We start from the raw sequence: 12,896 nt of genomic DNA, 5'->3' as shown, positions 1-12,896 counted from the left end.
TCACGTATATGACCCCGCCCCCGTGTGCCATCAGTGATCAGCATGCCCCAGTCGATAATGTCACACAGGAGCGGGGTTACACGGGTGATGTCACTGGGTGGCCCAGCCCCTTACATATTTAAGAACTGTCAGACCAGCGTAGAGACAGACGGACAGGAGCCAGCGTAGGAAGCGGAGACTTTTTTGTTCTTTTGTTTCGGAGCAGCAGCAGCGGGCATCGTGATTGACGTTGGATCTACTTCAGGAGCATTCTGTTATTTTCCTTCTTTTAATAAAGGACTTGTCAAAGAATGTCTCCTGTCTTTTTTCACATTACAGCTTCTTTTTGTGAATGGGTAGAGGTACCATGTACCCGATACTCATTCGCATGGTGGGGTAGGGGGGGCGGGATCTGGGGGCCCCCTTGCTAAAGGGGGCTTCCAGATTTTGATAAGCTTCAGCTCGCAGACCCCCACAACCACAGCCCAGGGTTGTGGGAAAGAGGTCCTTGTCCCAATCAACAAGGGGACAAGGTGCTTTGGGGCTCTACCCCAAAGCACCACCCCCCATGTTGAGGGCATGTGGCCTGGTATGGTTCCGGAAGGGAGGAGCGCTCGCGCCCCCCTTTCCTGACCTGCCGGGCTGCATTTGGCGTGGGGCTTTCCCTCAAAATCCATACCACACCCAAAGCGCTTGGTATGGATGGAGGGGGGACCCCACGCCTTTTTTTTTTACTTTTTTGATTTTTTAATTGCTGGCAATTACATTCAGCTGTCAGTGGGAACCCCGCTGACAGCTGAAACATTAATGCATGCTTTTCACTACTAAAATACCAAAAATTTAGAAAAAAACTAATTTTTCTTATTTTCTGTTATAAAATTTGGCAAATAAATAATTTTTTTTATAGATTTAGGTCAAAATGTATTCTGCTACATTTCTTTGATAAAAATAACCCACATCAATGTATATTATTTAGTTTGTGTGAAAGAGAGTCAACAAACTATGGTATATACTGTATATTTGAAACTTGATCAGTCCTGATGTACTGACGGCCTATCACATAGTCACCATTCTGACTGGTGACAGTATGCAGAGAAAAAAAATTAAAATGTATTCAAATTTGTAACTTTTATGTACATTTTTTTTTTTACAAACGTCATCAGAGTAGTTTAGTTTTACCATAGTGACACTATACTACTCTGAAAGGGGGGTGGGGGTGATCAGGGTTTTTTTTATTTTTCACACTGTGATTGTCTAGTACAGTGATGATCACTGTAACATCAATCATTTGAACTGTCATGAATTATTTTCATTGGTGACTCATTGCTTACTATTGTGATGCTGTGACAGCTATCATAATGTACAGGGTGCTGTGATTGGGCCAGGTACCATGTGATAGCTGTGGGCCAATCATAGAATCACAATAGTAAGCAAGCTGTCATAAATGAAAGTCATTCATGACAGTTTTGCTTACAAGTTGTCATGTGATCGCTATGATTGGTCAGAGCGATAACATGTGAGTGGCTGGGCACCAAGCACTGTGAGTCGCTGTGTCCACCGGATGCTGTGTGCCCAAGGGGGTGCGCCAGTTTGCACAAGCACCGCAATGTACAAATATGTCAAGGTGCCCACCAGCAGTAACCTTACTACTGGAGGTCGGTAAGTAGTTAACACTAGAAGAACAATAAAAAGGATATGAAGGTTAAGTCTCCTAACAGGGAGAAAGAAGAAAAGAAAATGAATTTACATTTACCTCCAGTATTTCATTCTGAGAATTGTAGCGTGGACACAGCCTGATCAGACTTGCTGCTCCATCAAGAACTTCACACAGTTCTTTCAAAAACACCCCACAAAAAGGAACCACTTTACAACCAGGTATATTCAGTGCTCTGTTCACTACTTTTCTGTACTCAGATGAAGATTCATGTTGAGCCATGGCATCTTTCAAGCTTCTCATAGTTTCAATATCATTTTGATCCATGAATTGCCACATTTTCAACACTTTTCGTGACCTGTTACGAAAGTGCAAAAGTTATTTCTCTATGGCTACCAAGCAGTGTCCACTGTAATGCAGTCAAGTAGTCCAAAAAAATATACTGTATTAACACATTGCTTTTTTATAACTGCATACAGAATTTACCACCACGAAACATTGCAGAAATAATTTTAAAACAGAACTAAAAAGGCAACGCTTGCAGAGTAAGGAATGGTTATAATCACCTGTTTTATTTTTTTTTTTGCATGTCCATTGGGTAGATTTCCCTTTACTTCCTGGCGCAAAGCTTAAACAGGAAGTGAGAGGAAATCCCTCTAAAAGTCATGGAATCCCTGGTTGTCACCAAGGTTACAGAACTAGTGTCCCCATTGGAAGAGATCCCCTCTATTAATTTCCTGGGGACAACTCAAAAATTGGGATTTTCTTTTACTTTCATTTTCAATTATAACAGTAAACAGGACAAAGAGAGAAGGTGAATCTCCCCAATGGCAGGTACAGACAGCAATAGAAACCAGATAGGTGTTCCAGTCTCTCTCCACACCACCTAAAACTAAATAAAAAGTTTTGCCTTTAGGTATACTTTAATGTGCATAATATGGTATGTGGTAAGTTGGAATTATTTTTAGGCTTCCGTGTCTGTATAGAACCTGCATGTGACAGCTGTGCAACTGTGGCCAGCGCTGTGGCGGAAGACACAGATTCTCAAGGAGAAAAACAGGTGGTAAAAGATCACCCTTTTCTTTGGACCATCAAGACCCACTGCAATCCTCTTGACTCATGCACACACTGAGAGATTTGTTCCACTTTCTCTGTAATAATTTATAAATAGCCATCTGTGCTCAATCACAGGTTTTCAAACATACCAAAAACTCCTATTTGCTGCAAAGTTTGAGTGCTGAGTGCTCTCAGTGGAGTAGAGTGTGAATCTTTTTAAGACAGCAGAATCCATTAGCAAGTTGCAATTTTCTGTAATGTGTCATTACACTGGTCCTGATATCATTATTGCATACAGTTATACAGTGGATATAAAAAGTCTACACACCACTGTTAAAATGTCAGGTTTCTGTGATGTAAAAAAATGAGACAAAGATAAATCATTTCAGAACTTTTTCCACCTTCAATATTACTGATAAACTGTACAACTCAATTGAAAAACAAACTGAATTAAACACGCAAAAACTAAAATAATGTGGTTGCATAAGTGTGCCAGGGATGTTCTATATATATTGCCTGACGCCCGAAGCCCATGTAGTTTCGGGCACTGGGCAGGTAGTTTTTCTTTACCTTTAGCCCTGCTGCGGTAGAGTGGCAAGACGGAAGCCTTTTCTTATGAAGAAAAACATCCAAGCCCTGCTAAATTTTGCAAAAACACATCTGATGTCTCCCAAAAGCATGTGGGAAAATGTGTTATGGTCTGATGAAACCAAGGTTGAACATTTTGGCCATAATTCCAAAAGTTTGGCGCAAAAACAACACTGCACATCACCAAAAGAACACCATACTCACAGTGAATCATGGTGGTGGCAGCATCATGCTTTCGGGTGGTTTTTCTTCAGCTGGAACTGGAGTCTTAGTCAAGGTAGAGGGAATAATGAACAGTTCATGAAAATCTGTGGGGTGATCTGAAGAGGGCTGTGCACAGGAGATGCCCTTGCAATCTGACAGATTTGGAGTGTTTTTGCACGGAGTAGGCAAATATTGCCAAGTAAAGATGTGCCATGCCGAGAGACTCATACCCAAAAAGACTGAGTGCTGCAAAATCAAGAAGGTGCTTCAACAAAGTATTAGTTTAAGGGTGTGCACACTTATGAAACCATATTTTAGTTTTAAATTTTTACTTCCCTCCACCTAAAAAGATTTCAGTTTGTTGTTCAACTGAGTTGTATAGTCTATAGGTTACATTATTTTCCAATAGTTTTTAGTAAAATATTTCCAGGTACAAATAATGCAAAAGACAAATGTCATGTTATAAAATAAGGAGTTGAACATCACCAAAGAACACCTGATTTAACAAACAATAGACATACCTTAGGAAATCAGAAAATCTATGCAATAAGAACTGGGTAGTCCAAACAGAAAGTTCCTAGCATTAAATCCACCATATACAGGGGAAGCAGTGGCAGTAGATTAATGGATCACACAGAACAGGCATTGCGGAAAACATGACACATGTAGAACAAGTAGAAAGTAGGCTCAACTAACCCCAGAGAATGGAGAGATAAAAGAGACAGTAAAAAGTAAGAAAAAGAGGTAAGCAGAAACGAGAGAAGAAGAAGAGGGCCATATCGTGAAATATCAAGGCACGGAAATGTATTGAATCCATGGGTCCCATGTTTTATCAAATTTGTTAGTATTATTGTAGAATACTGGTGAGTCTGTCATTAATCGTGATCCAATTCAATTTGTTCTTAACATATTCAAGCAGAATAATTTACCTCTTCCAATATTTAGCAATAGTGATTCTTGCTGCTAACAGCATATAAGTAAGCAATTTAAGGGCTTTTTTTGGTACTGTACTTGGAAATTTATGAAAGAGGGATGTCTCAGGGGCTCTACGAACATTCACCCTCCGTCACCGTGTTGATAAGGTAAACATGCGGATCCAAAATCAACTTACTATCGGACATCGCCACCAGACGTGGAACATAGAACCCACCTGGCCGCAACGCCGAAAGCACATAGGTGAGGCAGGGGGTTGCATCTTCGCCATCCAGGTTGAAATCAGGTACCATCACAATAGTGTTTTATAGTTCGCTTCAATTAAGGCGGCATTGTCGGAAACTTTAGATAATGCCAAGGCTATGTCTTGCCAGTCAGGTAGATCATAACTAACATTCAGGTCCCATTCCCATTGATCCATATAGGGAAGTTTACAGCTCAGCTCTAAAAGAAGGGCGTACACCAAAGAAATACGGCCTCAAGAGAGATTTTTATTCTGACAGGAGAATTCAAAATTGGTAAGAATGGGTGGTCCATCTAATAAAATAACTTGAGTGAATAAAAGAGGCAATTTGATTATATGTAAAGATTTCAGTGTGGGTCATGTGCAGTTTCTCTTTAAAGTGCTTGAGAGAGTAAATTCAGGCACCCCGAAGGTAGTCTCCTATTCGCAGTAACCCCTTGTTGATCCACCAGTGGAACAGGGCCAGAACCAGACCAAGTACAAATTCAGGGTTACAAAAAACAGGGGCTTAAAGTGTGTGCGAGGAGGCTAATGGTTTGCGATGTCGTACTCGATCCCAGATTGTCAATGAGAAAGATAGAGTGGGACATAATATAGGAGGGCAAGATCGATTAGGGAGCCAAAGTAGGGAACCTACCACTAAAGGATGGCAGGAAAGAGCTTCAATAGAAACCCAGAGGGGAGTAGATCCTATAGCGGTAGTGTAGGCCAACTACGCAATTTGAGCGGCTTGAAAATATGCTTGAAGATTAGGAAGGCCAGTCCCAGCATGGGATTTTAAAGCCTATATTGTCTTCTGATTCAACAGAGGCCTTCTAATGTTCCAAACAAAACGAAGCACCTCTGCCTGTAGGAGCTGCAACTCACATTTCGGAATTATTATCGGCAATAATGTGAGAAATGCAGGACCAAAACCAAAAGCTCGCAACACAGTAAACAAAGATTCCCATATTAAGCTATCAAAGCTTTATGGAGGTCCAAAGAAAGAAGCAACATCTCCCGAGAGAGCGGGGCATCCTAATTAGAGCGAACAGCAGAAATCAAAGCTATGGACCTGCAAATCTGATCCAACATTCCGCGACCTGGCATGAAACCTGATTGGTCTTTGTGAACATACTGCGCCAAAAAAAAATTAAGACGCAGGGCCAAAAGTTTAGGCAGGATTTTCAGGTCACAATTTATTAGCGAAATAGGCCAATAATTAAGGATATCAGTAGCGTCCTTATTAGGTTTAGGGATAACGCTAATATATGCTTTATTTTCATCCAAAGGAATCACACCATCTGCTCTCAAGGAACTGAAGTAAAGAGCCATATGGGGGAGAAGTTGTTCAGAGAAGGTTTTATAGTAAACATTTGGTAAACCGCCGGGGCCCGGGGAAATATGTGACATTAACATTTTAATAACTTTACCAAGCTCCTCGCTAGTTATAGGTTGTTCCATAAGTTGTGGGCTTCGGCAAGGGATTGAAGCTGCAAGGAACCCAAAAAATCTTGAAGCATAGAAGGCTCAACAGGCTGGGGTTGACTGTATAAAGTAGGATTAAATTCTTGAAAGATCTTCCGAGGATCCTGTGAGATATGACCTCCCGAGTGATAAAGCTTGGGAAGCGCCGAATAAGTATGCTTGGGGCAAAGTTTACGCGCTAAGAGAGAACCCAGTTTGTCTCACCACGTGAAGAATTTATGGTTCATCCATCGTAGCTGTTTTTCCGCCTTCCTGGTAAGACAAAGATTAAGTTCTAAACAAGCTTGTTCCACCTCAAGTAACAAATCCGGGGTTGTAGCAATTTTGTGTTGGGCTAATAAAGCCTCATATTCCTTGGTTTTGGCAGAGGATAGTTTAATAAAAAAACCTCTAATAGAGGCTTTATGGGCTACTCAGTTAATAGCAGGGGTCGTGTCTTCCGCTTAATAATGGTAAAGTAAGAATTCAAGTGATCCACTACTTCGAGGCAGATTGACTCAGTGCTAAGAAGGGACTCATTCAATCGCCAACGTGGCTTGGCTAGATTAGTAGTTAAATTAGAGAGTGCTAGCAGCATCGGATCATGATCTGATCAGGGTATCGATACAATTTTAGCTGAACGCAATTTGAGCAGCAGCTCCGTAGGGGGAAAGATGTGATCTATACGCAAATATTGGTTGTGAGCGCTAGAAAAATGAGAATAGTCTCTAAAAGTAGGATTGACCTCTCTCCAAGCATCTACCAAATTATAGCGACTATTGTTCAAATTCGCGACTTTGCTTCTAAGGGGATTTAAGATTGGGTGTATTCGATTTATCAAGCGTTTGGTCTAAGGCTAAATTTGAGTCCCCCGCTAAAATAACGACGTCTTCCAATTCCGGAGATGAAGATTTAAACAGGGATTGAAAAAAGGCAAATTGATTCACGTTAGGGGTGTAGTAAATCAGAAAAGTCACTAAATTTCCCCCTAAGTGGCCTTTAACTAATAGATATCGCCCTTCTTTGTCTCGTTTCATTTTAGACTCACTAAAGGATAACCGTCATGCTAGACAAGAGCGCCACCCCTCGTTTCTTTTCAGATGTGTTAGCAAAAAAAGCATACAGGGAAAACCCTATGAATATACCTAGGTGTGAAAGAGGAAGCAAAATGGGTTTCCTGTAGGGTGACTATATCAGTTCCTAGGGACTTATAGCGAGAAAAAAACCTTAAGACGCTTAGAGGGGGATCCCAATCCTTGCACATTATGAGAGAGCAAGCGAACAACGCAACTATTAGATCTTAAGGTGGACACTGAAAAAATTCAAAGCAGCGATGGTGAGACCCACACACCCACCCGTATGGGGTATCAAGTATCCAGGACTGAAGAAAAAATCCCGAGATGACCCTCAAATAGAAACCATTAAAAAAAGTAAGGAAGACAAGGAAAGAAAAGACGCTGATCCCAGAAAATGGCTAGTGTCAGTCCGAGTGGCAACACAATAATATTCGGCATAAAACAGTAGAATACCAAATATCCCAGACACAAGGCCAAGGAACGGAAGAGTCTTCCCCAAAGCAAAGCAGTGGGGAGAGAATTCCGATTACAGAGAGCGCATAGACTCTTCCCGGCGCCATGGGGTCTGTAAGAGACATGTATAATAAAGGTTCCTAACACCAGAAAAGTAAAGTAGCTGGCCTGTAAACAATCTAGCCAATAAACAGATAAAGGCAATATAACCAGAGACCACAACATACCCAATAACAATTTGAAAAAAAAAAAAAAGGGTGGAGGCCAATGTCCCATAACAGGACCACAGATAGGTTCCGAGCTAATATGAATCAGCTAGTAGCCAGCAGAATCCTCAAGGACCCCAACATGGAGTAGCAGGTTTTTTCTTGCTGGGAGAGGGGGACCAAAGAGGCAAAAGTGGGGGCCATCAGCTTTGAATTGGGGGAGGGTCTAAGGGAAATTAAGCCCAAGTTAAACAAAAGTTTCTCTCCTTCAGAGAATGTAAAAAAGGCGTAGGATTTGCCATTGTAAGCAAATTGTAAGCGAAATGGGTAGTTCCATCAATAAAATGTCCTTTTGAATTAAAGGTGAAAGCAACGGTTTAAACGCCCTCCATTTTCGAATAGTAGCTTGAGAAATGTCTGCAAAGACTTAAATCTTGTACCCATCGATTTCCAAATCTGGATGTTCTCTAGCATGTCACATCACCATCTCCTTAGTTATGAAACAATGAGGTTTGACAATTACGTCCCAAGGGGGCCCATCCGGTTTTAAAGGGGACCAGAACTCTATGGATATGATCTATTTCCATGTGGATTTCGTCAACATCCATCACTGCTGACAGTATAAGGGAGTGGACAACCGAGGCAATATCATTGATGTTTCCGGTAGGCCTCTAATCTAGAAATTGTACTGGTGGGCATGGTTCTCAAGATCATCTATTTTTGTATGAGCTTCATCCAGGCGGTCTTGTAGGTCAGCAATCTGGTTAGAATGCTGAGACGCTCTGTCAATTGTATCATAAACTTTAGATTCAATGTTCTCCAGGCGATTTATCATCTCCCTGAAAGCCTACTTTAGGTCAGAGGCCAATTTAGTAGTAGCTTTTTCCAATTCCCTCTGAAGTAAATCAGCAAAAGCAATAAGCACGGAGTCCCCTGAGTAGTGTGGGGGCACAGATGGATAAGCAGGAGAGTCCATTGGACTGTCAGGAGCTGAATCATGACTGCTAATTTGGCTGGTGAAGATGTCAGCCATTTCCCTATCTAGCAGGGAAGAAGCCTGGGAATCGTGGCCTGGTGACAGGTCCGCAGCCTAAGGAGAGGGACCCAGAGGGAGCAGAATGGACACTCTCATGAGCCAGGGAGCCATCGCTGTGTGTGACAGGACTGGAGGACAGGAGTTGGGCCCGCTGTGGTGGAGGAGGCGTTAACTCTGCAGCTAAAGAGCTCCAGGAGCCGATGCTGGCCACCATCTTGCTGCCCCCTCCCTTTCATATCGTGGCAGTGTGGGAGCCGCCTGCGGATTTCACAGCCGGTCGGGTGGGCATCGGAGGTCCCCCACCTCCTCCTCCGCAAGTCAATCAGGCAAGTGGCAGGGAGGATCGGGATTGGGAGCCGTTAATGTATCCCCCTAGGGTGCTGGGAATGTGCAGAGTGGTTAGAACTGCATTTGTTCCGGCCGGCCGCCCGCCTGCACATGCGCTCTTATAGGTTACATTAAAGGTGGAAAAAGTTCTGAAATGATTTATCTGGAGGGATGCTGAGGATGCCAGTGAGGTGGCAGCTTTGCCAAGTAAACAAAGAGCTGCGGCAAAGGAAGACTTCCACCACTGGCTTGCTCTGCTGGGCTCTGCATTAGAGTCATCAGTTACAGCTCGGCAAATAGGCGAGTATGGGAAGTCTTCTTTTGCTTTTGGCTCCTTGTTGACAAGTGGTAGCAGTGATTGTCTGAGCTGTCACTGCATTGGTATCCCCAGAATCCCTCCAGACGAGCCTGTCACTGCATTTGTCTGGAGAAAGTTCAGCAGACAAGAACAGTGAGAGAGGGGATGATTCTTCTACAGGATTCCAAGTGGATCAAGCTGCCAGGTATTGAGCACCAGTGCCCCCAATCTGCCCCCAATAAGCACCAGGACCCCCCGTCTTTCTCCACTAAGCATTAAGACCCATCTCTCCCTGCTAAGCACCAGGAGCCCCCATATGCTCTGACTGAGCACCAGTGCCCCCTTTTGTCCCCCAACTGAGCACCAAGACCCCCCGTGTACCCCCACTGTGCACCAGTGCAATCTTGTCTCCCCACTGAGAACCAGTGCCTCCTTGTCTCCGCACTGAGCACCAGTGCCCCCAATTCCCCCCCCCTGACCACCAGTACCCCCACTTTCCCCCCACTGAGCACCAGTATCCCCACTTTCCCCCCCACCACTGAGCACCAGTATCCCCCTGGTACCAATCACTCACTGTGTGCATTCACAACTGAAGCATAGTAAACTGTGTTTACTATCCTTCAGTTCATGAATGAAGAGGAAGACACTCAGCACAGATTGGTTCCTGTTCATTCACTGTGGGACTGGGGAATCTGTCCTCAGGGGTATAATTAAAATTATATTTCACCAAAGCCCCTCAACAGGGCTCCAAAAAATTTCAAAAAACAATAAATAAGATAAATAAAAAACTACTGACATATCCTCTACCCTACTGACACCTTGCTCTTGGGGGATGGGGGGGCACCAAACTAAGTCTATGCCCTGAGTGAAATAGTGTCTAGCTTCGACAATGCACCGGTGCATTCCTTATACGAGGCCACTCTAAGTTCTAGACCATCAAAACACATTAGTGTTCCATATACCTACACTATGACAAGTTTGGAAATATAACTAGCTTTACTGTCTAGGTTAAATGCAAACATCTAGAACATGTCTCAACAGGCTATCCAAGTGCTGAGCTTTCTATAGAGTGGAAACACTTGAAGTCTATGTTTAAAAGGAACTACAAGAACACTTGTTAAAACCTCTGTTAGCAAGAGTTTCAGGATGTTTCATGCTGACATAAAAGGCTGTGAAATGTATAAAATAAAAATACTTTACATGTTAAAATGTTATCATGTCATACAAATTGAGTGTTCTCTAGCTCTGCAAACACTAAAATGCATCATTAATGTTTTCCATTCTTTCAGCTATTTCACCAACATTAAAATTTACTTTAACTACACTTAATATTTTAAAAGATTAAACATGACTGCCTTAAGCATGTAAACATTATGACCTCTTCAGATTATTTCCAAACAGTCCACAAAAGTTTGTAATTGTATGGCTATTTAAAACTATCTGACATAGTGCCAACTGATGTTTATAACAGCTGCTTTTGCCTCTCTTCAATTAAGTCTTACCTGAGCCCTGCCAGGAATTCCATCACAGCATTGTAATTGCCCATGTTCCAGCAGCACTTTGCTATGTGCACCAAGTGAGAAAAGACTTCACGTTTCTCCTCCATGGATCCTGCAGCAAGAATCAGCCAGGTTACCCAAGAACTAACCTGGAAAAGAGAATTTAAACATAATTAAACTGTTAGAACTGGAAAAAGCAGTCCTCATATTAAAGAACAATCTTTAGAGCTACTGTTTTATGAAACTTTAAAATGGCTGTAAACCCTCACATATACCCAGTGAAGTGACTGAGTGAAACATATAGATTAAACAAATCCTCCTACGCATGTTGTAACAGTTTATCTATGGGCTTCTATTTTCTACATCCATTCACAGTACAGAATTTATAAAGCTTGTCAGAACTGTCAGAAAAAAGGGGACGGAGAGCTAATGTTGCGGAGCTCAGTGAGGAGAGCTCCGGGAGCTGACTGGAGGAAGAGGACACACTCCTCTTGACACAGCCCACAGGAACAGAGCTGAGGCTGTTAATCAGCGGGAACTCCCTACCCTGTCACCTTTTTTCTCTTGGTGTCAGGAAAACTGATAGCAGAGGAAAGCAGCAACAGACAGAGATTACATTTAGTGCTCTTAATTGAGATAAGTGCACACTATAGAGGGATATGATTTGTGCATATTTCATTTCCGAGTACAACCACTTTAAGCAACCTGCATCATTTTAGAGTCTTTATAGATTCCAGATTTCATTTGTCTATTTCCTGCTAGAAAAAAAAAAAATCACTGGCAATACAACTACTTTTTTCTTTATTTTTTTTAAATGTAGAAGTTTTCCTTATGGATACTGTTACACTTAAAGAGAAACACTGACACTCTATATTTGCCATTTTAATCTCTGTTTTGTCTGAATAAGTAAACATAAACCTGGTTACTTTAAAAAATCCAAACAAATTATAAGGACATTCTCATCTTTTCCATTCATTGACAGGATATGTTTAAAGGCCACCTCACGCGCTTTATACCCACCTCCACAGACCTCCCCCATAGATCCTTTTATTGCTTCCACTACAAAATATCTGGTGCTTTGGGGTGTGGGGAGCATATGACCTCCTCCCATATTCCAGTGCTAAGGTCCAGCAGTCAATCTTTAGGTTTGAGCAATGTAACATGGTAGAAGGGATATTGTCACTGTTATTGTTGATCTTCAACACCTGTCATCACAAGGTATTTTGGTGTGAAGAAGGAATGACAGGGTGCTTAAATGGTGAATATAAAGTGATCAGGGGTGGGCTTTACACAAAAAATGTCACCTTGATCTAAATAGGCAAGGTGGCAGTGTCTCTTTAAAAAGGCTCTCATCTTTTCCTTTAAGAGCAGCATTGGGATTATCATGTGTCCTGCCAGTTAAAATTTCTTTCTTAATTAATGTAAAGCTGTCTGTAGAAATCTTTGTTAACAATGTCATCAATAAAGAATTCCCAGCATTCCTTTACATGTGCATGTTGTTAAGGAGCATGTTTTTCTAAACGAAAGTCAGTGCAGCCTTCCTTTAGGGCCCTTTCACACAGGTAATCCAAACAGGTCTGCTCATATTCCTTCCTTTCTTCTCTGTTCAGTGGTTAAAGCAGAACTCAACTCCAAAAAGAGAGAATTACAGCAAATGTATTTTTATATTGTTATTAATCTTTAATTCAATCTAGGACAAAATGATTTGTAACTGGTCCTGCAGCCTCCTTGGAAACTTGGATCACATCTCCCAGAAGGCTGCAGGAATGGTACACAGAGACACATGGGGAAAGGGGGAGGCGGGCTTCTGAAGGAATTAAAAATATTTATACATTAAAAATATCTTCAGCCTAAAGAAGAGCAAGGAGTCCTGGAAGTGATGGTTTGCCCCCAGAAA

General features: G+C 42.1%; 1 protein-coding gene across 1 annotated transcript in view; it reads right to left on the bottom strand.

Moving 5' to 3' along the window:
• PLCE1 (phospholipase C epsilon 1) overlaps positions 1-12,896 on the bottom strand; it is a 596,448-nt gene that overhangs the window by 214,014 nt on the left and 369,538 nt on the right. Inside the window, exons 5-6 of the mRNA XM_089687781.1 lie at positions 11,003-11,148; positions 1,733-1,991 (exon numbers count right to left, since the gene is read on the bottom strand). Of these exons, the coding sequence (XP_089543907.1) occupies positions 1,733-1,991; positions 11,003-11,148 (405 nt within the window). The remainder of the gene's footprint in view (positions 1-1,732; positions 1,992-11,002; positions 11,149-12,896) is intronic.

This window comes from Staurois parvus, unplaced genomic scaffold (assembly GCF_062004578.1).
Source record: "Staurois parvus isolate SC_StPar_1 unplaced genomic scaffold, SC_StPar_1.0 ptg000437l, whole genome shotgun sequence".
NCBI lineage: Eukaryota > Metazoa > Chordata > Amphibia > Anura > Ranidae > Staurois > Staurois parvus.
The sequence above is the reverse complement of the archived record's forward strand: the minus strand, read 5'-3'. Positions and strand labels throughout refer to the sequence as shown.